Below are 27,557 nucleotides of genomic sequence, written 5' to 3'. Positions count from 1 at the left end.
AGAGGTAACTAAGTAAAAAGTAGTAAAACTTGGTGAAATTACTTCTTTACAAGTAAAAGTAACAGTATAGTAATTAGTTACATTTACTTACTGCGTTAGTAAAGCACTGCCTAGGCCCTATGCTATACTGCTTTCTTGGATTTTTGCAATATAAATGCATGACTTTGCATGTGTTAGTATTTGGTTTTGCTATCTGTTCTAGACTATTGTCAAATCCTTTTTCATGTTACCCACCTTTTTCAAGGTATCTTACTGCAGATTTTAGTATCATTCACTAAATATACAGACAAATCAATTTTACATCATATACAGCCACTGACTCAAAGTGATCTGCACTTTCCAGGTAGCTGTTCTTTTTCAATTAATGCTTTTCTTTAAGGCCATCCAAATCTTAATATAACAAGTGGTACATAATTGCTTTAAACTGTTTTATGAAATCTTTTATATATGTATTGATAAAGGTCTTCATGCATTCCTAGGTTTGTTTTTGTTTTGTTTTTAAACTAGGAGCTTGGAAAGTCTTGGGAAGAAGTGCAGTCTGAAGATGACCGGGAACTCATCGATCATCAGGAGGAGTAAGACCTGCTATATATTCTGGCAAAATTGCTGCTATTTTCAGTTTAGGGTGTTGATCTTTCCTATTTTTATCCAAAAGATGGCTAAAGTAGAGAATAAGGTGAAAACACCTTTAATTATTTAATTTGTATGGATAGATTGATATCCCGTTCTCCTGGGAGCTCAGAACGGGTTACAATTGGCATTTGCAATAAAGTTACAGGACAATAAAATTATAGGCATTCGAAGAAGAGACAGGTGAGAAGACGTAGAGAGACAAGGGGAAGAAGGGAAGAGGAGGGGAGAGATTGGGGGAGCAGGAGGGGAGCAAGGAGTTAAAGGAAGGGGAGCAGGGAACAGAGTGGGAGGAGAGAAAGAGATAAGGAAGAGGAGCTAGGAGGAGGTTGTCCATTAGCATTGTTCAATTGAAGCAATGGGTCTTCAGCATTTTCCGAAGGTCATTAGCGAGTCTTGTGATCTTATCTGGACAGGCAATTGATTCCAAAGACAGGGGATTAAGTGGCTGTATAAGCGTTTACGAGCTACTTCCATTTAGAGCAGTGGTCTCAAACTCGCGGCCCGGGGACCACATGTGGCCCGCCAGGTACTATTTTGAGGCCTTCAGTATGTTTATCATAATCATAGATGTAAAATAAAACAGTTTCTTGATCATATGTCTCTTTAGCTATAAATTACAATATTATTATTAATGCTTTGATTAGTCACCCATCAGCAATCTATAAATCTTTGTATATATAAAAAATGAACACACAAAATATGATGGTCTCTTTACACAGCTTCTCTGTGATATTTCACTGGGATATAGTTGTGGGTCTGAGCGTTCACTATTAAGCACATATCATATTTTGTGTGTTCATTTTTTATATATACAAAGATTTATAGATTGCTGATGGGTGACTAATCAAAGCAGTATTTTCAGTATCACCCTTGTTTTGTCATTATAATTCTCTCTCATAATAAGTTTAATATTATTATTAAGACTTAGCCAAAAGGAAAGATTTATAAACTATAAAGAGTTTTACCTCATGCAAAATTGTCATTTCTTTAATAAGACATTAAGTCTTTTTTTCTGAGGCCCTCCAAGTACCGACAAATCCAAAATGTGGCCCTGCAAAGGGTTCGAGTTTGAGACCACTGATTTAGAGGGATCTTTCTGCAGGGATTTATAGTCGTTTCTCTGCTTCAAAGCAGAGTGGGCGGGCGGGAGTATATTGAGGGAGTTTGAATGTGATGTAGGCAGGGGTGATGAAGTGGAATCTCTTGTAGTACTAAATACTAACAATAACTAGGGAAATATTTATATAATTCTGTGATGAAACTGTAGATACCACGCCTTGAATCACAGCTCTAATTTATTATATGTTATACAAAATTATTTGTAAAGTGCTCAGACCCATAACCAACTTGTATTGTGATAACATAAGACTATGGTTCATGTGGGACCATCATCGCTCTTTACGGTCCCATCACCACTCGCCAGATACCATTCAAAATAAAATAAGTAATAAAATACAAGTAGCTGTTGAACTTATCTGGAACGGCGAGAGGTTGATAACAACTGTTCTCTGTTAACTATAGTCTGGATTTAAAGTACAGTGCTCAAACGTGCATTGAATTAAAACTTTAGCCACAGTAGAATGGATGACCCCCCCGACTCGAGTTTTGTAGACTCTTCCTCAGGAGGGGACACCATTACTGGCTCCTCCTACCAATTTGGAGGACTAGAAAATCAAATCTGAAAAAATTTTGTATAACATATAATAAATTAGAGCTGTGATTCAAGGAGTGGAATCTCTTGTAGGCCATAACAAGTGCTTTGAACACAGTGTTTAACTGGTAGCCAGTGCCTATCCATCCTTTCTTTCAGGATATAGGAAACTCTACATACCTTATTTCCATTTGGAAAGAAGATAGACATAGAGTATCATGTCCAAGCAGCTAAAAGATAGGACCAAAAGCCAAGAAAGCAAGAACTCAGTTCTTAGTTTCCCCAGGATGAGATTATCAAATTCTGGAAATTTTTTGCAAGAAGCATTATGGAAGTTTGTATTCCAGTGTGCACAGCAAATTACTGTATATGATCCAATACTTTGACACAGTCATAAAATTTTAATACATAATACAAAGAATAGGTATAAGAGAAAAGCATTTCTCCCTTCTTGAATACCTATTGTAAAACTGATTAATGCCACCCTGTGGCCTTACAACAAATTGTACTTTCTCCAATATATTGAAGTCTTAAAGCACTCATTTCTAATTTCACAATTGTACAGTGCAGGGTATAATAGACAACAGCCATAGGTTAAAGTCTGTCATCCACAGATATACTATGCAGCAAAGCCTTTTTAGAACCATGGAAGTTGCTGAATATTGGAAATGATTTGTATCACATCAGTTTTGTTCTCGCTCATTAAATTCTAATTATTGGTTTGGGTGCTGCTTGGCTTTGTTCACTAGAGATTTACTGCTGTACACAGTTTTATGGGATTTTTTTTTTTATGGACACACCCTGTGGCTTAGAATGGAGGCCTATGATACGGGAGCAAAATTTTCAGCTTTACAAAACTAAAGGTAAAAGTGGTGCAAACTTTTTTTTTTTTTTTTTTTAACCATTCATGGTAGGGTTTGATTTCCTTCTAAACCTTGGAAACGCCAGCTGTCTTTATATTTTCACCCAAGGTTCCTTGCATAATTAAAGCTTTCAACTTCCAGATGCTTAGCAGGATAAATTCAGCCTGATGAACCTTTGTTTTCTTTTATATTTTTAGTGATTGGTCCGATTGGGAAGAACACCCTATCTGTGCTGTGTGTCTGTTTTGTGACAAGCAAGCAGACACAACTGAAAAATTATTGGATCACATGAAGGTCAGACCTTGAAAGAAGCATGCTTTCTGGAGTGATGGAGAAACCAAAATGTACTACTTTAGTACAAAAAGGCTCATTTGTGACTGAAGGGCCCTTTTGCCAAACTTCAGTAAAATGTGACCCTAGCACGTCCTTACGCAGGTCATTCTTGCACACTAAAGCCATTTTTGAGCAGAGATAAAATGGCCAATTTTCTATTTCTAGCATTAATGGCCACATGCTGATTTTCCCATTATCGCATGAACCTCTACCATCACCCATTGTGAAGTCAGTAAGGGCAAATATGCTAAACAGTTAGCGTGTGGCAGTCTTGCTGTGCTAACTAATGCAGAGCATGCATGTTCTCTACCCCCAGACCCACCGTGTGTAGTGCATGAACATAGCAAAATTACTACAGTCAAACCTCGGTTTACGAGTAACCCGGTTTGCGAGTGTTTTGCAAGACGAGCAAAACACTCAGCAAACTTTTGACTCGTAAACCGAGCATTGACTCGATATGCGAGCCCCCACCCGACCCGATCTGACCCGACCGCGGGAACCAACAGTATTGCTCTCCCCGAGGCCACCGGCCCTTCTATCACTCTTCCCCCCCCTCCCCGATTGGCCCTGTCCTTACCCCTGCACCGCTGGTGATAAAAGTGCCTGCCGCCGGTCTGCTGCTGAGCCTTGAGCATCTGCGCATGCTCAAGGCCTTCTGGATCTCACCCTCTTTGAGATTCTCATGAGAATCTCGGAGAGGGTGAGATCCAGAAGGCCTTGAGCATGCGCAGATGCTCAAGGCTCAGCAGCAGACCGGCGGCAGGCACTTTTATCACCAGCGGTGCAGGGGTAAGGACAGGGCCAGTCGGGGAGGGGGAGGAAGAGGCGATAGCAGCGCCGGTGGCCTCGGGTGGAGCATGGGAGTCGGGGTGCGTCTGGCAGGAGTGAGCCAGCATTTGAGAGTCCCAGCAGAGGGGGTAGTGGCATCCGGGGGGAGGGGGGACAGCGTCCGGGAGCGGCAGAGCCAACAGTGTCCAGTTGGGCTCTGTTGCTGGGGTGGCGGCGGCGGCGTTTGCTTAGCCAGCACCACCCGCAGTGAAAGGCAGCCAACAGCAGCAGAGGAGGAGAACTGGAGGAGCCGCGTGGATGGGTCTGTGGCAGAGGCAGCGGTGGAGGAGTCCCTAATGGTAATTAAGTTTTTGGGGATGTGGAACGAATTAAGTTTCCATTATCTTCTATGGGGAAAGTTGCTTTGATATACGAGTGTTTTGGTTTAAGAGCATGCTTCTGGAACGAATTATGCTCTTAAACCAAGGTACCTCTGTATAGGATATCTCAGCGCGTCCGGCAGTAAACCATTTTTTTTTTTTTTTTTTTGCTACAGTACTGCAGCTTAGTAAAAGAATCCCTTAGTAAAATACTAGTACCAATCCTGCAGCAATATTGTAGATCAGTGTTTCTCAAGTCAATCCTGGAGTACCCCCTTGCCAATTTGGTTTTCAGGATATCCACAATAAATAGGCATGAGATTGGTTTGTAAACATCGACACCATTGTATACAAATCTTTTTCCATTCGTGTTCATTGTGGATATCCTGAAAACCTGACTGGCAAAGGGGTAGTCCAGGAATGACTTGAGAAACACTGATCTACAATATTGCTGCAGGACTGGTGCTAGTATTTTACTAAGGGATTCTTAGTGTTTTTATTCAAAATTGATTCCTTAGAATGGGCATAACTGGGGGAATTATTCCACTCATCCCTTTTTCCTGCTGCATGTACTCAACCTCTATATCACAATACCCAGGAGCAACTGTAAATTCTGATGCTTATTTCTTATGTGCTTTCCCCTTCTGAATTGAAAATGCATGTGTACAGTATTTCCCTCGATATTTGCGGGGATTCCGTTCCAGGAACCCCTGCGAATCTCGAAAAACCGCGAATATGTTTTTTTCATGGGGGAGCCTGAAGAGGGCAGCGGGAGAGGGCAGCAGGAGAGCAGCCGGAGCGCCACGAGTGCAGGAAATCACTCGCGGTACGCTCTGACCGCCTCTTCCTCCACTAAGTCGGGCCTTATCCAATCAGGAGCTGCGTGTCAAAGCAGCTCCTGATTGGATAAGGCCCGAAGTGCAGGAAGAGGCGGTCGGAGCGTACCACGAGTGATTTCCTGCATTCACAGCACTCCAGCTGCTCTCTCCTGCTTCTCCCGCTGCCCTCTCCTTGTCGGCGGTTCACAGTCAGAAAATACCACGAATGACCAGGACCGCTGACCGCGAACGACCGGGGGAACACTGTATTTTTTTAGTTCTACCCTAGTCTTGCCCAAACCATGCCCCTTTGCCATATTTCCATAGCTCATTCTAAAATTAGTTTCTATATTTAATAAAGGTATACATTCAAATGTCAATATTTACACATGTAAATCATGAATAGGTAGGTGCTCCTAATATAAGGTCATACCACACAGTGGGAGAAACATAAAAAGTTTATTGTAACAATATAAGAGTATCCAGATGAATCAATTTCAAACCAAATAAAAGGGACTAGAGGAAAAAGGACCCATACGGCCTCTGTTGTGACTTATTGAACCAATTTTGGACTCCTGAGGAAGGTAGATTATTTGTGAATGAATATAAAAACAACAGCACTTCTATATGACGTGCTTCTAGGCATTCAAGGCAGGAAAATAATATAAGGGCCATTGCATAATTGCTGCATCGGCACTATCCATTTAGTTTAGGTTTTATATTTAACTACTTTCGCCCCTTCTGTAATCTGGCCCCTAATTATACCAATAATATGTGACCATGTAGTGATTTTAAAAGGCCCAGCATTATCCAATATAATCCATATAACTTTTCAATTATATATGGATAAGCAGTTATATTTGTTTGCTGACTGGTAAATGAAATTGCCTTTCAGTTATGGAAATCAAAGCCATTTGCAACATAACTAATAAAATAGCAAGGAAAACAACAATAGGAAAGCAGAAGAAGTAGAGAAGGGGAAAATTAATTTACCTGACCTGGTCAGGATTGAAATGCAGTGAAACCTTGGTTTACAAGCATAATTCGTTCCAGAAGCATGCTCGTAAACCAAAATACTCATATATCAAAGCGAGTTTCCCCATAGGAACTAAAGGACATTCACTTGATACGTTCCCACCCCCCACCCCCCGAGGCCAGCAGCGCTGCTCCACCCCCTAAGAACGGCATCGCTCCTCCCCTGCTCACAAAGGCCCCTCTGCTCGAACCGGCAGCCCCCGCCCGAACAACTTCAAACTTACTCCCCATCTGGCACCAGCACGCAGCCCACAGGACATGCTGGTGCCACTTGAAGAACTTCCTGCCTCTTGCTGGGGCACCTGATGTCTGATAGAGATTAACCCTCTCATTCTGTAGTAAGGCTGAAGCAAGCTGGCAGGGCCTTATGAGAATGTGCAGACTGCTGTTGCCTGTGCTGTACCTGTTCTCAGAATAAAATGTTGGACTTTGGTTTCCAGTTCTGCTAGTCCAGCACCCTAACCAAGCATTAAATTCAGTAGAAACCCTTCCATAATAAATAGATAATTAGATACTTTGTTTGTATTATCTAGGCATTTCTTTTGCTAGCATTTGCTGCTTTAAAATTCATAAACTTCCTTTTATGAAATACTCATTTTAATTGATGTTAAATTGTTAGAGAATGCAGAACAGCGATAAAAGGAAGAATATAAAGTATTGTTTACTTCAGCTCATGGCTCAGTATTTTGTAAAAGCTTTCCAGGCTTATTCCCGCATGAAGGACTCAATGCAGTAATAACCGACTTCTCATTTTCTAGGATGCACATGGATTTGACCTTAACAAAACAAAGGCAGCCCTTGGTGAGTACTTTTAGTGTGCTAGCTTAGTCTATAGCACATGGGGTGAGAGCACTGAAAAAAAAAAAGTCATAATTGATCTTCAGATGTTATATTTTCCTTTTGTCTGACTGAAAAGGCCTTTGTGGCATTCCTCTGCTTCATTGCAAAAGGCAGATGGGCCATTATTTCGCAGAACTAATAAGGGCATCCTGAGAGTCGGATGCCAGCTTGAATTGCTCTGTTGGTTCTCTGCCTATTCTTCCTTTGCCCTTAGATTCAGACTTGATACCTTCACCTGGTATACAAGTGAAAGAAAATGTTATCGCAAACAGTTGCTATTATTTGTTAATTTTGTGGGCTTTCAGTAATGCACTAAAGATACAGGCTCATCAAATTGTAAAAGATGATTATATTACTGTACTTGGTGCTAGACAGTTATTCAAGTTTCATTTTATTCAGTGCTTGATATACCATCCATCACGTGATACATCTGAATGGTTTACACAATTAAAATATGATTTACAGGAGAATAAATCTCATTAATCAAAGAGAAGAAAACATGGTTACATCATTTTAAAAGAGAAGTTGAGAAGATCTAGAAAAACACATGCTACTTAAGTCTCAGATCCAGCCTATTATTTGTGCCATACCACCAAATATTGTTCCAAAATAATCTTTGCATATAATTAATACTCTATAGTTTATTTAGTTATAGCCCCCCTTTAGCAAGATGGGCTACAATAATGCATTCACAGTAAGTATTACTGTATCAAATGATCTAGTAAAAAAAAACATATGTTAGCTTTGTCTTAAACTTTGGCAGGGATATTTCCAATATATAGGCAAGCTGTTCCAAAGAGTTAGGTTCTGTTTCACTAAAAATGGAATTTCTTAGTACCCAGACAGATGTGTCTAAAAGAAAAAATCATTAATAATTTCTGTTAAGCATATCTAAGAGACCAGACATGTATGAGGAATTTACAAAACACTGCAAAAATAATGACAGTTCTGAATAATATATCTTATGTACTAAAATTAGAATCTTAAATGAAATACGAGATGATATAGGCAGTCAGTGTTCTTCCTTCGGAAGAAATTTGATGGCTGCATTTGGATTATATGGAGACATTCAATATTGGTTTTCACCAATATTTCAAAGAGAACATTACAATAATCGAAACGGTTAATCAAAGAGAACATTACAATAATTGAAACAGTTAATCAATAAGGTGTATAAGAGAATTGTGATTGATTAGTCAATTTTGAAATATATGCTTGAAAACTCAATTCATCATCTATGATGATGCCTAGAATTTTAATACTGTTTTGCACCAAGAATTTGGTTATCTGCTATACAGAGAGCAGCAGAATTTACCAACTTGAGAACTTATATGCCATCTCTGGATTAAGTTTAAGTTGTTAGATGATAGTCATTGTGATACGTTCTAGAACTCTGGAAGAAGCAGCATCAGCTTAAGCTCTGTGTAAGACTATCATAAAAAAGTTATTTTTAAGACAGCCCATTACATCTTCGGTGGTATTTCTTCTAGTGCCTAGCTCTATGAATGAGAACTCGGAGTGAATATTTCCAGTGATCACCTGAAGATCTGTCTTTGCTTGTTAAATTGATTAGTAAGGACAGATCAGAAGAGGCCTAGTGCTGACAGTGGCAGTTGGACTGTGAATTACTTTGAAGAAGCAGCCTGCTGATATCAGATGATTCAGAAGAGACTTAATGCTGATAGCGACTGTTGGACTGTGAGTTAATTTTATGAAGTAGTTGGCTATGCTCCGCCCTATTTCTGACCAGTGGGGGTACCGGCATTTAAATTTAAACAGACTCCTCAAACTGTACAGCTGAACCTACTCACTTTAGAGTCTGCCAGTGAAGAGGTAGTGTGGGAGCTACCCATTAAATGCGGAGGACTCGGCATTTAATTTAAATAGAGTCGGGGTCGCGTGATGCTCGGCTCAGAATCCTTATACTGAACAGCTGAACCCAACCCACTTTGGAGTCAGTAAGTGAGTTTTTCATTGACACCTTTACCTCTCCTGATTACCCTCTCACTGCTGGGCTGGGCGTGTGAGCTTGCTCCGCCCCCTAGTCCCTTGCCGGGAGCTCTGAAATTGCTTCAACTGAACGCTGCAAGGAGCCATCTTGTAACTGCTACTGCCCTGCCTTGCTTCCGTCGAGACTGCCTGCCTGCTCCACTGTGAGAAAGTGTGGCCGCTGACTGCCAGGATAAAATCCAAAGACTTCTGTGGTGTTTGTGCTGCTGATACGCTCTGGATCAGCTGTTAGCTGTGTGGAGAAGAAGAAATCTGAGAGGCAGTTTGTGCGATACGATCTGGGGCTGTTGACTAGTCTGAAGTCTGAATTGACTGCTTTGTTGGAGGTTTTCATCTGTTCTGGCATCCAGACACCGTTCCCTGCTCATTGACCCGAGTTTTGATCTACCTCCTCCCCACAGCCAGCCGGAAGAGGAGACTATTTGCCTCAAGCCGCTGCAAGGAAAGCAGCCACCGTTCCCCACCCCTTCTTCCCAGAGCTCACAGCTCATTTCTCTTCCGCCCTTAGGGGCTCCTATTGTAGCATGCAGTCAACTTCTTCTTCAACACACAACCAAGTCAATACACCGTGCCCCCTTCTAGCCATCACACTCATACTCCCCGTGATGGCATACCACATACCCACCATCACTGGCCAGGGTCAATATGGAGACCTAAGAAGCTGCTACCGCGCAAAGCCCAAGAAAATCAATACCCACAACCTCATAAAGATCAAAACTGACACATATGCCCCCATTGCACACAATGTCGCAGCAGCCCTAGTGAATGCCAGATCCGTAAACGACAAAAACCTCGTTCTCACAGATGCCATTACAGAGTACAACTGGGACCTCCTACTAGTGACGGAAACATGGCTCAAAGACAATAATGGAGCCACCTTGGGTGCGTTATGCCCTCAAGGCTACCAAGCACTGGCATGCTCCCGTCCCAACAAGAGAGGGGGAGGGGTGGCAGCGATCGCCAAATCCAAGTTAAACCCACGCCAAATACACTCTATAACACTACCAGACCTAGAATGCCTCGTTTTCTCAATAGGCCACGACAAAAAAATTACAATCATACTAGTCTACAGAGCACCCTCTTCTCCTATGTCTGCGCTCGATGAACTGCTATCCATTATAAGCAACCTATCCGTAATCCATAAACAAATCGTAGTCCTAGGCGATCTCAACTTCGCGGACTACCCAGAAGTCACAGGCGCCCCACGAGATTTCATCAAAACACTGTCAGATCTGGGACTCACTCAACAAGTCACCTCTCCAACTCATTCCTCTGGAAACACACTGGACCTAATCTTTCTCCCAGACGGCCCACAAATTGACCAGATAACATCCTCGCTGACAAACATCGTGGTCCCCATATAATCACGTTCAGCCTGCACACCAGAGTTAAAGAGGCAGCAGACCGAACAAATTCCCAGGAAACAATTACGTTCGACCCAAAATCAGTAAACCCAACCATATTTTCCCATGGCATCTCCAAACTACAACTAGGCACTAACTCCCTAGAAGAGAAGGCACTGACCTGGCACTCAGGCATTAAAGCACTCTATGAGAACCTAGCAAAAGTCAAGGTGATTAAACCTAACTCACAACCATTCTCTTCACCCTGGTTTACAGAAGACCTGAGAGTATAAAAAAGGAGAGTTAGAAAAGCAGAAAATACTTGGCGCAAAACTCTCAGTGACCAGGACAAATCCTCCTGGAAAAACTTGCTGCAAAACTACAAACTAGCCACACATGAAGCAAAGAAAGCTCATTTCACTGCTCTACTATCAAAGTACTCAAGCAGATTGAGGGCCATCTTCTCATTAATGAAAAACCTATTCTCCTTATCCCAAGGTCCAATGCATTCCCTGCAAACGAACCTAGACTGCGAATCCCTCTCCACCTTCTTCCATGACAAAATATCAAAGATAAGCGCAAATCTGTACTCTGAGGCCAAAGCACTCCCATACATCCCAGAGACTGCCCAAGATGACAATCTACCTAAGATGGAAACCTTGAACAGTTTCAAACCGATCTCCCACAATGACCTCAAAACAATAATCAACTCCGTACGCCCCGCAACCTCGATCCTGGACCCATGTCCCTCCACTACACTGCTGAACACAAATGAGGTATTCCTGGAATCCATCCTACCCCTAATAAATGAGTCCCTTATGACAGGTGTAGTTCCACGGAGCTGGAAATCAGCCATAGTAAAACCACTCCTGAAAAAAACAACCATGGACCCAGACAACCCAAGCAGCTTCAGACCTGTCTCAAACCTCCCATTCATCTCAAAAATATTGGAAAAGACTGTACTCACGCAATTGCAGACTTCATGGAGACAAACGCCACCCTCTCCAACTTCCAATCGGGCTTCAGGAAACACCACAGCACAGAAACTGTGCTTTTGGACATCCTAGATGACTGCTGAAAAATCCTAGATGATGGAAATGATGCATTGCTGGTACTATTAGACCTCAGTGCCACCTTCGACACCATAGACCACTCTCTCCTCTTGTCCAGGCTAAAGTCCATTGGAATCCGTGACAATGCACTTCAATGGTTCTCTTCATTCCTGAACAACAGATCGCAGAGAGTCCTACTAGGAAAATCCTTATCTGAACCCAAACCACTCCACTATGGAGTGCCTCAGGGAGCTTTACTTTCACCTCTCCTCTTCAACCTCTATGTCAAACCAGTACTGGACATAGCGGGTAAACACCGCATCAGAATCCACTCCTTCGCTGACGACCTACAACTCTATCTTCCCCTAGGCTGTCACCGAGACACACAAATCAAATATCTCCAGTCTTGCTTAACTGAAATAAAGTCTTGGATGACCATAAACAAATTACAGTTAAATGAATCCAAGACAGAACTTCTCTGGATCCACAAAGATTTATGCGTATACCCCCGTCCGTCCTTTTCCTGGGCCACAAACACCCTTACACCCAAAGATAACGTCCGCAGCCTAGGAGTAACTCTTGACTCTAATTTATCAATGACAGATCACGTATCCAAACTAGTATCATCCTCCTTCTACTACCTCCGCCAGCTAAAAACCATACGTGCCTACTTCTCAGAATCTGAATTTGCCCAAATACTCTACGCTTTTGTTCTATCCCGCGTAGACTATTGTAACGCTCTATTAGTGGTACTGCCTACCAAAACTCTCTCCCGCCTCCAAAGGGTGCAAAACGCTGCAATCCGCCTTCTGAAAAACCTAGGCATCCAAGACCATGTTACCCCTGCATTAGCTTCCATGCACTGGCTGCCCATTCAAAAACGCTGCACCTTCAAGGCCCTGCTCCTCGGTTTCAAAACCTTCCATGAAACGATTCCGTACTACATGAAAACTAAACTACAAATCTACTTCCCAAAACGACCACTGAGGTCCCAAGGAGAAAAACGACTGACCATACCTTCTGGCCGCTCCCTCAAAACTGAAACTGCCCGCAAACGCTCCTACTCACATTTCATACCCAAACTTTGGCACACAATCCCTCCATCTGTCAGATCACTAGATGGACTCTGGAACTTCAGGAAGGCCGTGAAAACCTTCCTCTTTACTAACCCAGCACCTTAAAGTCATTCACCCTGAAATGCCACCCAGTCAACTCACCTATGTCACTTAATTTCACCAGATGCTACTTAGTACATATGTTTTATTGTTATGTCTATATTGTAATTTATGTAAACTGTCATCTATATTGTAATTTATGTAAAATGTCATCTCTGCTCTGTCTGGATTATTGTGGATGTACTTTGTAACCCGTTCTGGGTTCTTTTGGGAGGACGGGCTAAAAATCGAATAAATAAATAATATGTATGGTCTATCCATTCTGCCCAACAATCGCATTCATTTTTTGGTTCAAATGAGTGTGACTGTTGGGCAGATTGGATTGGCCATGCAGGTCTTTATCTGCCATCCTTTAATGTTCCTTTGATTGATTAGTAAGATGTCCTGCAGATTTAATTCCCTCTAAGCTGAGCAGGTGTCCTCCAGCTGCATTGCTACCACTAGGGGGTGGAATATTTTCAGTCGCTAAGGACAGGTATGTTCCCTGGAGTCCTGCAGAACTTGCCTGTCCCTCACAATTGAAAAATGTGACAGTAAAACAGCACCCTCTATTGGTGAGACTGTGGGTGGAGGACTCCTGCTCAGCTTAGAGGGAACAGTGTTTTGAATATCATCAACTTAAAACAAAAGGGATCAACTCCAAGATTTGGACTAGGCTACCTAAAGGGGACATAAGTTATATTAAATGGTATGGGTACCAAAATCAGTTCTTGGGGGACTCCATGTGGTAGAGGGGAAGGTTCTAAGATATGACTGAAACTAAGCTAAAATTACTGTTCAAGTATAATCTTCTAATGGAATTATACAGTTATACTGGTTGTTCTGTATAGCTTTTCTAATGAATAAAGCACAGCTGTATGTCCTTAGGGCCTGGTTTGTTTCAGGTTATATTCCAAGAAATAAAACAAGCTTAAAAAGTTAAAACTTGTAAGGCTTTTACCCAATAAGATTTTTGTTTTCCCTTTTTTGCTGAAGATGACCTTTAGCTAGGGAATTCTAACTATGTAGGTTTGTGAATTTGCTTATCGTTGGAAAATGAAGTTGCCCACCTGCAGGTGGTGTCCTAAGAAAATAGTTGTTCACCAGTCATATAGACCCTACCATTGTCAGTCTGAATAGAACTGAGTGAAACTCAGGACCACAGCATCACAGGACCTCCCATGCATGCACTGAAAAGACTATTAGATCTTTCCTGAAAATTCTGGGATAGGTGATACTGAATATCACACAATCCACACATCCACCGATGAACTGCTTGTCTTCAGAGAAACACCTTTTATGAATGAACAGTTTTGCTATGCAAGATAATCCATGTCTTCCGTATACACTTAAATTAAGCATTCTCTTCATTTGGGTTTCTGCTTCTCAGGATTGAAGTTCTATCAACAAGTGAAATTGGTTAACTTTCTCAGGCGGGAAATCCACCAGGGCCGGTGTCATGGATGCCAAATGATGTTCCACTCCAAACCTGCATTAGTAAATCACATGGAAGAAACCAAGCACATAGCCTTACTCCCAGATAGGTCTTTATGGAATCAACCACAGTAAGCATTACTTGCTCATTCACCTGTGATAAATTTTGAACTTGTGTGAGCATACTTTGGAAATTATGATCTCAAGAAGACTGTCTCTTGTAGCTTCTGTTTTATAGAGTGCTGCTGTACTTTACTGACAATATTGGAGAAATGCAGTAAAAAATGTGAAGTTTTTTTCTCTCAAAACAAGCAGTCATACATCTAGAATTTATTTCTATAGCTGTCTAGTATATTCTTGAATTGCATTGTGCAGAGAACATGTACAGTAGAATGCCGATTATCCAAATGCTAATTATCCGGATGTCCAATTATCTGAATTGCTTTGGGGGTCTCAGTTTATACTTGAGTTGTCCTCGAAGTACCATTCCTATCACCCTCCCTCCCATTAGTGTTCCTTTTCTGCTTCTGCCGCCGCTGCCATCAGTCCAGCCCCTCCCTTCCCCCCTCCAAACCTGGAGACTTTCCCCCATCGTCAACACACCCTCTACAAGAAAAGAGAGCAATCCCCCTCCCTCCCCAGACACCATCAACCCCACTCCCAGATCCAGAGGAAAGATCCCAGGCCTACCTTGTGCTATCGGCACAGGAGTGATTCCATGCTCTTTCAGTGACAAACGTAGCTGCTGAGACTTTCAGTGGCAGCCTCACGAGGTTACTCATAGTCTCACGAGACTGTTGGATAAAGGTAAGCTGGTTGATATTGTAGTATTTGTATTTTCAAAAGGCATTTGACAAAGTAACTTATAAAAGACTTCTTTTTTTTTTTTTAATAAATCTTTATTGAGTTTCAAAACCAACAAAAATGCAATACAGTATCTATACAAATAATATTAATCATGTATGCATTTATAATCAAAATCCATACAACAATAAAAAAAAAAACCCACCCAACCAACATTTCATAAGGGAATAGAGCCATACAAAGAAATACTCCCCTCCCACCCTCCCTCCCCCTGGGTGTGTGTACAATATACCAACAGGAACAAAGGAAAATACAACTACAAAGAATCCATGAAAAGATGTCAAAGGGCCCCAGATTAACTTAAATCTCTTAGTAGACTTCTGAGTAAATTAGAAAGTCATGGGATATGACAGGGGTGCCCACACTTTTGGGGCTTGCGAGCTACTTTTAAAATGACCAAGTCAAAATGATCTACCAACAATAAAATTTTAAAAAACACAAAGCACACTGTACGCAGAGAAAATGTTAATTATAATTTATACTCCAGGGGTTTTTCAAAGAGGTCAAGGCAGATGACTTTATGTAATGTCACCTCATTAACAACTATACAAAAATAGACAAATATACCCCCTCCCTTTTTACTAAACCGCAATAGCGGTTTTTAGCGCAGGGAGCTGCACTGAATACCCCACACTGCTCTCGACGCTCATGGCTCCCTGCACGAAAACCCGTTATTGCAGTTTAGTAAAAGGGGGCCATAGTGCAAAATATAGACAGCAGATATAAATTCTCAAAACAGACACATTTTGATCACTAAATTGAAAATAAAATCATTTTTTCTACCTTTGTTGTCTAGTGATTTCATGAGTCTCTGGTTACACTTCCTTCTTCTGACTGTGCATCCAATATTTCTTCCCTTCTTTTAGCCTCCTGTATGCTTTCTCTCCTCCAGACCTCATTTCCTCCCCCATCTTTTTCATCCTCCCTCCCTGCCCCCCTTCTTTCTTTCTGCCCCCCTTCTTTCTATCTGTCTTTCTCTCTCCATGCCCCCTTTCTGTTTCCCTTCTTTCTGTCTGTCTTCCTGTCCCCACTTTCTTTGTTTTCCTTCTTTCTTTCTGTCTTCCTGTCGACCTTTTGGGCACCCCTGGGATAGGAGATATTGTCCTATTATGGATTAAAAACTGGTTAAAAAATAGAAATCGGAGAGTAGGGTTAAATGGTCAGTATTCTCAATGGAGAAGGGTGAATAGGAAGTTCCCCAAGTGTCTGTGCTGGGACCACTGCTTTTTAACATATTTATTAATGATCTAGAGATGGGAATAATGAGTGCAATAATTTGCTGATGACCCAAAGTTGTTCAAAGATGTTAGATCACAAGAACATTGTGAAAAATTGGAACTTGCAAGGCTGGACATCAGAATGGCAGATTATGATTAATGTGAACAAATGCAAAGTGATGCATGTGGAAAAGAGGAATGTGAACTATAGCTATGTGATGCAAGGTTCCATGCTAGGAGTCGCCACCCATGAAAAGGATCTAGGTATCATCATTGAGGATATGTTGAAACCTTCGGCTTCGTGTGTAGCAGCGGCTAAGAAAGCAAATAGAATGTTAGGAGTTATCAGGAAAGGAATGGAGAGCAAAGATGATGATATAATGCCCTTGTATTGCTCCATGGTGTGGCCGCACCTTGAATATTGTGTGCAATTCTGTTCTCCGCATCTCAAAAAAGATATAGTGGAATTAGAAAAAGTACAGAGAAGGGCGCCAAAAATGATGAAAGGGATAGGACGAATTCCTTATGAGGAAAGGCTAAAGCAACCAGGGCTCTTCAGCCTGGAGAAGATGGCATATGCAATAAGTGTCCATCGGATCGACACATTTGAAGGAAGGGAGAGGAGGAGGGGGCAGAGAACTACCTACAAGCAAGCCATACAAATGTGAAAATACTATAAGCAAGCCATACAAATGTGAAAATACAAGATATGTATAGTGGGTTTTTTTTCTACACTGCTTCAGTGGGACATGGTGCCCTTAACCCCATATTTTTTTGTCTTTGAACTTTTAACAAACATGCATGAGACATACCTTTGATACATGCACATGAGATGTGCTTCTAACACATGCATATTGATACTACCGATACCTCCAGACCTGCCATTAAATTTGGAGCATTAAAGGCCAGCACTTCATTTTGTGCATCATCAGGCAATGTCTGGGCATTGTCCGGAGTGTTCATTTTAATAGTGATGAGTTCATTTCAATACATTTCAAAATGATTATCAGAGGCTGCTACAGAGCATGAAGAAGACCGCAATTAGCCAATTTGTGCATTGGTAGCTGAAATACTTCAACACTAAACCGGTTAGATCTGGTTTAGTGTTGATCATTAAAGGCATGGTAAGCTTAGAACATTGGGGCCTGAGTGAAGTGGAACTGATAGATGTGAATCTGTTGTAGAATTTCCAAAAATACTAGGACTAGAGGACATGCGATGAAGATACTAAGTACATATAAAAGAGACCAGAGAAAATATTTCTTCACTCAACATGTAATTAAACTTTAGAATTCAGCGCTGGAAAATATGGGGAAAGCAGTTAGCTTAACAGGGTTTTAAAAAGATTTAGATAATTTCCTAAAACAAAAGTCCATTTTTTATTCCTAGGATAAGTACTAATGACACAACACTGATAATATCAAATGGAGTAGACAAAATACAGACCTGGGCTGCATTCAACAAACTCAAACTAAACATGGACAAAACCAAAGTTCTGTGGTTTCATACTTGTACACATGCTTCTTTCTGCTGTAATTCTAACCTCAGGATCCACACTGATTATCAATAAGTGTTCAAGGTCCTTAGAGTTATTCTTGACTCTATCATATGAATCTCGAGTATCCAACTTAAGGAAGAAACCCATCTACAATATGAGAAGACTAAGACTAATCCAGACCCATTTTTCAAGAGCGCCACTTTGCTGTATTAACACAAATGCTTATACTGTCGCAGATGGATTAGTGCAACTCCCTCTATGCGGGTCTAAACTCCACACTCCTGAACAAACTACAGATGATACAAAATATGGCGATCAGACTAATATTCAAACTCAAAAAATTTGACTCTGTCTCGCCTTACTATAAGACTTGACACTGGCTTCCCATCAAAACTCATATAACCTTCAAATTATCCTGTTTAATGTTTCAAATTCTATATGCATAAACATCAGAGCCAGCTCATAAACTTATTCGTCAATTCCTGGCTTGTTCTTGGGCCTGTTCTTTTTAACATTTTTATAAACGATATTGCTGAAGGCTATTGGGTAAGATTTGCCTCTTTGTAGATGATACCAAAATCTGCAATAGAGTAGACACCCAGGATGGTGTGAATAACATGAAGAAAGACCTGGCGAAGCTTGAAGAATGGTCTGAAATTTGGCAGCTAAAATTTAATGCTAAGAAATGCTAGGTCATGCATTTAAGCTGCAAAAACCTGAAGGAACGGTACAGTTTAAGGGGTGAAGAACTTATATCCACAACAGAAAAGCAGGACTTGGGTGTGATTGTATGTGATGATCTTAAGGGGCCAAACAAGTTGAAAAGGTGATGGTGAAAGCTAGAAGGATGCTAGGGTGCATTGGAAAAGATATGGACAGTAGGATAAAAGAGGTATTGATGACCCTGTGTAAGACTCTGATGAGACCTCATTTAGAATATTATGTACAGTTTTGGAGACCGCACCTTCAAAAAGATATAAAAAGGATGGAGTCGGTCCAGAGGAAGGCTACTAAAATGGTGCGTGGTCTTTGTCATAAGACGTACGGGGACAGACTTAAAGATCTCAATATGTATACTTTGGAGGAAAGGCAGGAGAGGAGAGATATGATAAGAGATGTTTAAATACATACGTGGTGTAAATGCACATAAGTCGAGTCTCATTTGAAAGGAAGCTCTGGAATGAGAGGGCATAGGATGAAGTTAAGAGGTGATAGGCTCCAGAGTAATCGTAAGGAAATACTATTTTACAGAAAGGGTGGTAGATGCGTAGAACAGCCTCCCAGAAGAGGTGGTGGAGACAGAGACTGTGTCTGAATTCAAGAAAGCTTGGGATAGGCACATTGGATCTCTTAGAGAGAGGAAGAGTAACCATTCTGCAGATGGGCAGACTGGATGGTCCATCTGGCCTTTATCTGCCATTATGTTTCTATCAACCAAAAAACTGAAATTGCTTCAGCTACTCATCCCATCTCCCAAAGGAATGAAATACAAATGCATATTGAACTCGCTTTTCACTTATCTTGGCACCAAGACTTGAAACAACCTCCCGACTGACATTAGTATGGAAACTCTTTTCTTTGAGAGCATACACACTATAGACAATTAACTCAATATACCTAGTATCACTAAATTCCATACTTTATACCAGTACAGTCATGGAATCTCAATTCCTTCCTTCCCCTTTACTCCACTCATAATTTGGTTCTCTTGAAACTGCTATAATATAATGTAGCTTATATAGTCTATAATTCCTTGTAAATTGCCTTGAGCCTAATTAGGCTTAGTGCGGCTCAAAAATACTGGGTTAGATTAGATAAGAAACATAAAGTCTGTTTTACTCTTTGGGATCTTGCCAGATACGTGTGACCTGGATTGGCCACTGTTAAAAACAGGATACTGGACTTAATTGACCTTCGGCCTGTCCCAGTATGACAACTTTAATATTCTGTGTTCTTATTTAAGGGAACTTTCATTTTGTTCATTTTTTTTCTCAATGTTTGTTTTTTTTAATGTGAGCAATATAATTGCTTTCAAAAAGTGTGTGCACTGGTAATGAAATGAAAAAAAAATTGTTGGTGGTGGGGGTTCTTTCCATTTCAGGCAGAAAACAATATGAAATGGCATGGGAAATCATACCTTTTAGACATGTTTTCCCATGTCATTTTACACATCCCTAATCAGGAGTATCTTCAGGTAAAATCTTCAATACTAATAATACCTTTCATGTTGGAACCTGATCAACCACCTGTGGTGGTATTTTTGTTGGAAACTGAGAAGAGGGAAGAAGAAGTATTGAGAATTACAAAGCTGCGCTAGTGGCTGCGCTGCGCTAACAGCCCCGAAGCCCATAGAGATTTAAAGGGCTTCGGGGCTGTTGCCGCGCAGCAGCCGCTAGCGCAGCTTTGTAAAAGAGACTGTTAGTCTTTCCAGATGTGGTCAGGGCCATAGTGAAAAGAAGATAATTTTGGCTGATGCAAGCTAGAATTGTGCAGCTCGGTGCTATATTCAAGAGCAGTTGTTCCCAACCGTGTCCTGGAGGACCACCAGGCCAATTGGGTTTCTGGGATAGCCCTAATGAATATGCATGGGGCAGATTTGCATGCCTGTCACCTCCATCTTATGCATATTCATTAATGTGTTTCAGAGGGACAAGGGTCTCAGACTACAGGTATAGCACGATCTTCTGTCTTAGGAACAGTGGTCAGAAGATCTGGATTGCTTTGGTGTTATGGTTGGCTCTTAAGCACATGGTGTTACAGCACAAAGAATACTCAGAGGTAGTCCTTACTACTCTCTTCAGGGCCAAGAAGCCTACAACAGTCTCTGCTTACGCTAAGGCATGGGAGACATTTCAACACTAGTGCATGAAAGAAAATATGGAGCCATTTAGTGCTGCAATTGCAGTGATTCTAGCTTTCATCCAAGCAAGTCTCGACAACGACCTCACATAAGAGTCACTTGGGGTGTTTCAGAGCCTGTGGATGCAAAGCTCCCCTAGCTTCTCATCCAAACGTAGCCAGATTCCTAAAGGGGGCATTAAGGCTCAGACCACCAGTAAGATAACCGTTTCTGTCATGGAACATTAATGTGGTTTTATTTGACCTCAGGCTCCATATGAGCCTATTAAGGAGGCTTCCTTATTGGATCTTACTATCAAGACCGTTTTTCTCATGGCCATTATTTCAGCGAGACAAGTCTCGGAGCTGCAGGTCCTGTTGTGCTGGGAGCCCTTCCTCAAGATCAATGAGGTGGGAGTTTCCTTGTGCATGGTCCCGTCCTTATTGCCAAAGGTCATTTCAGTGTTTCATGTCGATCAAGAGGGAACATGGCTTCTTTGTGGGCAGAAGCTTGGACGATTTCGCCCAGGGAGATTTGTAGAGCAGCAACCTGATCCAATCTGTATACATTTTCCAAGTTTTATAAAGTGGGCATGGCAGCACAGGAGGATACCGTTTTTGAGTCCTCAGTACTATGAGCTGGCGCAAAGGTCCTGCCCTAGAGTTCTGGGACTCCTTTTGTACTGTTCAGAATGACACACTTGTTGCACTAGAAAAAAGAGATTAGGTTCTTACCTTGCTAATATCTTTTCTGGAACCCTGTCCTGTCAGTATTTACTCCGCCTGCCTACTGTCTCAATCAGGAAGTTCGAGTAAAAACTGAAATTTTGATGTTAGTCAGACCTTAAGGGAATGAAGAATAATCTATTGCTATAACACCTTGGGGGAATGTTTGAGCTCCATAAATGTTTCTTATTGGTATGTTTATTTTGATGTTTCGCTTGTTCAATTAAAATGTTTAATATGTTTGTTATATTTTCAGAGGAGAACAGCTTTGTAGTTCAGGGAGTCTCCCTGTACCTCTCCTTTTTATGTGTATCTATATACCTGCTTTGGCACAAACTGAAGTGGGTAGCAGAGCCCTCTGGAAAAGGAAGAGGATTTGAAAATCTGGAATTGGATTCCTTCTGCACATCTCATGAGCATGGGGAGAATACCAGAATGACACACCTGTCTACTAGAAAAGATATTAGCAAGGTCTCTTTACCGACTGAGAGATGCATCTAGTTGCTGCACTCCATTTACAAAAAAATCCATTACAGATCCAAGATGGCTGCTTCAAGTCAGACGCGCTGAGCTGCTCGCGTCGGGCTTGCTTATAAATCAATAATTTCTTCATAATTGAACTCTGGGAAGGGTTTGAGTCTACTTACAATTATGCCCAAGAGAAGAGGACGGAGTGCTGCTGCATCCTTGCGGCGTCCGGAGGTTCCCTCTCTGGGCAATATCGAGCGGCTTTTGAGGCGAGTGCAGGAGGTTTCTCAAGCGTCGGAAGGCAGCCTGCTGAGGACACAGGGAGGCGAACCCGTAGCTGTTCCTCCAGGGCACGGAAGCCCCGATGTAAGGGAGCCGCCCCCACGCCCTCAGGTTACCAGTTCTCCCAGGGGTGGGGAAACCCCGGAGTTGGAGGTGTTCTCTCCCTCAGAGGCAAGTGTCAATCCGGGAGAAGGTTTGGAGGTTGGGGCTCATGCTCAAGGAGCCCTAACAAATATACCCGAGGAGAATCCAGCTTCACAAGGGGGTGAAATCCAAGAGACAGGCCATGAAGACTTTCTACAGAATGGTGAGCACTCTACTATTTTACAAGCTTCAATTTCATTGGTAAAACCTGAAGTTGTAACCTTAGATTCATTATGGGACCTAATTACTGGCTTTGTAAAGCTCACTACACCTAAATTTCAATACTTGGAAGGAAAAATTACAGAACATACAAAAGAACTTAAAGATTTAAGAAAAGAACTATCTGACTCAGATAAAACCATTCAGAAAATTGAAAAGGAAATAACTACATCAAAACAACTTCAAGAGACTTTAATTAAAGATAACACCAACTTGAGAAGGAAAGTTGAAATGCTTGAGAATAATTCTCGTAGTAATAACTTAAGGCTAGTTAATTTTCCTAAATTAGAAATGGTAAACCCGAGAGAAATGCTTAAGAGATATTTGATGGAAACTTTAGAAGTATCAGAAGAAATGTTACCACCATTCTTATGTGTCTATTATTTGCCTATGAAAATTTCTATAAATCAACAAAAAGAATTGGGTCAACAAACTTTAAATGTTTCAGAATTATTGGAGACATCTGATAAAGACTTGGCATCACCAGCAACTTTGATTCTAACTGTGGCGCTTCCGTTAGACAAAACATGGTTATTAAGACTTTACTTTAAAAATAGACAAAAAATTTTTCTTGGTTGTAAAGTACAGATGTTCCCTGACCTTACAAGGGAGACACAGAAGCGTCGCCGTGAATTTCTTCTTTTGAAACCTGGGGTTACTTCTCTGGGGGCAACTTTTTATTTGAGACATCCATGTAAATGTATAGTGTGTTACCGCTCTGTTAAATATGTATTCTTTGAACCATCTCAATTGACAACTTTTGTAGCTATGTCTCGTTTGGATAGAGAATCATCTTGAACCCTAATATAATTAAGAAACCTCATTTTTCGGTGCTTCTGCTTTGAACAGCTTGCAAAATAATCTCTTTAATTTTATTTTTCGCTAATTTAAAATCTTGGATCCCTTAGGAGGACTTGAGCTTAAATAGTTAAATAATGTTTTCTTATTGGATGTTAAATTACCTCATGATTATTTTGTTATTATGACTATTGCTTTCTGTACAAGTGTTTAGCTTGATTTAAATTGAAAATTAATAAAGAAATAAAATATTTAAAAAAAAAAAATCCATTATACACAGCCAAGCCACACGATACCATCAGATCTGTTCAGTATAATAATATGATCTGTCAATGGTATCTCATACAGTACAAAATAGTTCTCAAACAACTGGCTAATGGTCTTTTTTTTTTTTTTTTAGGTACTATTTTCCCACATATGAAAACGATACACTGCTGTGCACTTTGTCAGACAGTGAGAGCGAATCGGCAGCAGAGGATACTCCTGAAGACATCCCTGTCATCGGAGAAGATCTTTCAAACTTAGAAGCCTTAAAACAAAGCAGCATTTTAAACCAACTGCTAAGCGAAGAAGTGTTAAGGAATGACAGACCTCTAGAATAGTATAGAGATAGCAACTCGCTGCTTGACAATTGGCTTACCCTGTACCTTACATTGCCCCAGGAAGAAAATAAGTACCTGTGATTGTGTAACCTCACAGAAAAAGCAGTATATTAAGTCCCATTCCCTTTACCTAAAAATACTGTGACCCTTTAAGATGGTCATAATGTGGAATATTGTCATGCTGTGAAGACTAGAGACTCATGTTCACAAATACCTCTGAATCCTTTATTATCTAGGTCACTTGGGCTTCATGCATAACATGAAAGTACTGTAGTGCATCAAGTTTCTCAAGCCTCTATTGCCAGCCTGTAAACAACTGATACTAAAGTGGTGATTGTAACGACAGGGAATGGAGGGAATAGAGTGTAATGTGAAATTGATGGTCTGCTGAAAGGTTAGAGAATCATCAGGACCACATAACAAATTTTTATATACATCTAGAAGTGGCATTCAGTAGTCTACAATGTGCAAGGAATGTCTTTTATTAATATGCAGAAACAAATTATGATGCTATACAATAAAGATTAATTTTTATACTTGTTTCCTGATTTTTGTGTATCCAGTTAACTCATGTGTTACTCTTTGGATTTGTATGCTCTTTGGGAAGCATTAAGAATCTCAGAACAGTTCTCATTTGTCCCGGCTACTATGCATCGCTAGGTAGGCTGGTAATGTCACTTTTCAGGCTTTGCATGCACTATGTGTTGAGTAGCTTTGCCAAGAGCTACTTGCTGGATGGAAGAGCCAAACTGTAGTGAGCTCAATGTTTCACCAAGGCTTTTGGCATCTGGACTTACATTCACAAAAACACATGCCTAGAGCAGAAAACAAAACATAAGATTAATGCCTTTTAAAAAGAAAAGGAAAGTTTAATCATTAGCTGTTAGCTGGAAAGCAGCAAAGAAACTTCAATAAATACATGTGTGCTTCTGGTGCTAAATGTTATGGTAGTGGAAGGTAAAGGTCCATGTCATTTGATCGTGATCGTGGTCTTGGTCTGATGTCAGTCAATATAAAACCATTTTGCTGTGTTAAAACAGTATAAAAAATGTTTAAAGTAGTACATGGAACAAAGTAAAAAGGTAGACAGTGGAACCTTGGTTTGCAAATGTTTTGCAAGATGAGCAAAACACTCAGCAAACTTTTGTCTCGCAAACCAAGCACTGCCCTGATAAATGAGCACTTACAGCTGCAGGAAGCGCCACTTCAGGGGGATTCTTCTTCCGTCCGCCGGGTGCCTTCCGCATGTTGGAGAGCCTCTATCTGAGCCCACGCAGCTGAGTGCCGTACACCTGCATGTTGCATATGATTACGCACGTCAATAATAGATGTGCGTGATCATACAGAACGTGCAGGTGGGACGGCACTCGGCTGCATGGGCTCTCCCAACATGTGTGGAAGGCTGACCGGTGGACGGAAGAGGAATCCCCCTAAAGCAGCACTGTGGGGTTCGTCAGTGGCTGGCAAACAGATGAGGCATCCCCCGGAAGCGGCACTGTGGGGTTCTCTAGCGGCTGGCAGACAGACAAGGAATATCCCGGAAGCGGCACTGCGGGGTTCTCCAGCGGCTGACGGACAGAGGAGGCATTAACTAGAGACCCGGCACCCAACAGGTACAGACCCCTTGGCCACCCCTCGCCACTTCCTCGGCACCTTTTGGGTTGTGGAATAAATTGTCAGCATTGCCATTATGGCCTATGGGGAAAGTTGCTTTGATATACGAGTACTTTGGATTACGAGCACGCTTCTGGAACGAATTATGCTCGTAAACCAAGGTACCACGGTATCTCATTTTCATAAATTATCCTACTGTTTGTTTTTTTTAAACCTTTTTTAAAAGTAAATACAAGTACTGAAGGAATCTCATATGCTTCAAAAGCTCTTAATAATTCTGAAAAAGTTGCAACAACTTCAGTTTTATCTAGGATCAATACAGCTACTAAAATTCTGCATAATGAAACCTGTAAACATTTCCCAAAATGAGATAGGATCCATTTTTAGAATAGTACCTAACAGTTGGGCATTCTCACTTTTTTTTTCTGTTCACCATAGTATGGATGTGGAATTATCCACTAATGCAGCAGTGCAGTGACATGGGGAAGTAGCATTTTCAGAAAGATCCAAAGCTGGCAGAATTGATAGTGAGCTATACAAATGAATTGCTTACTAAGCATTAATTGAGATTGTCTATCACTTTAAATAAACTGTATATCCACAAACTTAGCTGTTCACCTTCACCAACACTGTTTCTTCTGAGGAGTTTAGTTGAATTCAAACACTTCCAATCCTCATTGATGTTTTTCAATGAGGATTTAATAAATAAACACAAAAGGCAGTGGTTAAATACACTCCCTGGTATACTGTTACCTTGGCATTGCCGCTGAGTGATGGCTGCAGAAGATGAGTAAGCTTAGAATTTCGGTAGGGCACGTGCAGAGTGTTGTTCTTCAGTGCTGTAAAAACCTATCACCATAAAACAACAGTTCACATTAAAAAGAAAATATATCCTTTATTCCTGCAGTCTAGAGTAACATATTAAATAAATGGGCTTTTGCAATGTCTTATGAGTAAAACACATCAGCTTGAAAACTAATGTCTAATTGGAGAACACCTATAATTTTTTGCAGCTAGACATTTAAAGTAAAAAGTGCAAAACAAGATACAAAAGGTAAGAAAATATATCAAACGTGGTTCATGTAGTTTTCCCATGTGTTTAGCTTCACTTTTGTATTTACTAAAGTGGGTTGTTTGAAATCACTGTCGAAGTGAAAGAGCAACATTAATTGCAGTGTTAAAATTGAATTTATCTCTGAACTGCTGAATTTGGAATTACGATACATTATTGCTTTACCAAATTTATATTACATTAGTATTGGGGGGGAAGTAGAAACTGGTCATACCCAGGAGTTACATTATTACATTCGATGCAAGCAAAGGGGTTACCAGAGGGCCGCCGCGTGAGCGGACTGCTGGGCATGATGGACCACTGGTCTGACCCAGAGGCAGCAATTCTTATGTGGGGGTCTGGGTATCGTTGTATAGGTTATCATGTTTATTATATTAAGCGTTCATTGGGTGACAAATGATGCACAATGTTAGTAAGCAAATAATTACAAGAGATTAAGGACCTAATTCTCCATAGATTGTGTGCCTTCATAGTACAGGACAGTGGCTTTAGAAAATAGGATGCTCAGACAGAGAAATGTATTTATCAGAACTTGATGGAAAACAGTAAACATGACTGCTATAGGGTAACTCAGTGCTGTTTGACCCTCTAACAAGATATGGTACGGAAAGCAACAACATACTTATACTTGCAATTTTTTTTAACTTCCTTTTTAATCACCTTCTTTACTATCTATTACTACTAATATAGTAGCTCTATCTAAAGCACTTACAGGCTGATAAAATGAGACTAGGTTATAAATCTGTTAGATTTTTAACGCAGACTTTTCTTTTTTTACATCCATGTAATTTTGTACATTTCTTAAACATAAAAAGTTCTTGTACAACCTCACTCTATTCCTGAACTCTCAGGTAATCCATCCCCATCTCACGACCTCTCTTGTAGGAAGCCTCATTTGCAT

The 27,557-nt window shown here is 40.9% G+C and overlaps 2 protein-coding genes across 8 annotated transcripts in view; one reads left to right on the top strand and one right to left on the bottom strand.

Moving 5' to 3' along the window:
* ZNF277 (zinc finger protein 277) overlaps positions 1 to 24,506 on the top strand; it is a 108,212-nt gene extending 83,706 nt beyond the window's left edge. For all 5 annotated transcript variants that reach the window (XM_033958362.1, XM_033958358.1, XM_033958360.1 and 2 more), the window contains 5 exons: positions 508 to 575; positions 3,345 to 3,441; positions 7,240 to 7,282; positions 14,271 to 14,445; positions 23,769 to 24,506. In XM_033958362.1, the coding sequence (XP_033814253.1) occupies positions 508 to 575; positions 3,345 to 3,441; positions 7,240 to 7,282; positions 14,271 to 14,445; positions 23,769 to 23,970 (585 nt within the window). In that variant the 3' untranslated portion in view covers positions 23,971 to 24,506. The remainder of the gene's footprint in view (positions 1 to 507; positions 576 to 3,344; positions 3,442 to 7,239; positions 7,283 to 14,270; positions 14,446 to 23,768) is intronic.
* LOC117366674 (kinesin-like protein klp-3) overlaps positions 24,437 to 27,557 on the bottom strand; it is an 89,366-nt gene continuing 86,245 nt past the window's right edge. For all 3 annotated transcript variants that reach the window (XM_033958355.1, XM_033958354.1, XM_033958357.1), the window contains 2 exons: positions 26,338 to 26,433; positions 24,437 to 24,785 (listed from right to left, as the gene is read on the bottom strand). In XM_033958355.1, coding sequence (XP_033814246.1) covers positions 24,645 to 24,785; positions 26,338 to 26,433 — 237 coding nt within the window. In that variant the 3' untranslated portion in view covers positions 24,437 to 24,644. The remainder of the gene's footprint in view (positions 24,786 to 26,337; positions 26,434 to 27,557) is intronic.

This window comes from Geotrypetes seraphini, chromosome 9 (assembly GCF_902459505.1).
Source record: "Geotrypetes seraphini chromosome 9, aGeoSer1.1, whole genome shotgun sequence".
Classification (NCBI taxonomy): domain Eukaryota; kingdom Metazoa; phylum Chordata; class Amphibia; order Gymnophiona; family Dermophiidae; genus Geotrypetes; species Geotrypetes seraphini.
Note: the sequence above shows the minus strand (reverse complement) of the source record. Positions and strands in the feature narration are given on the sequence as shown.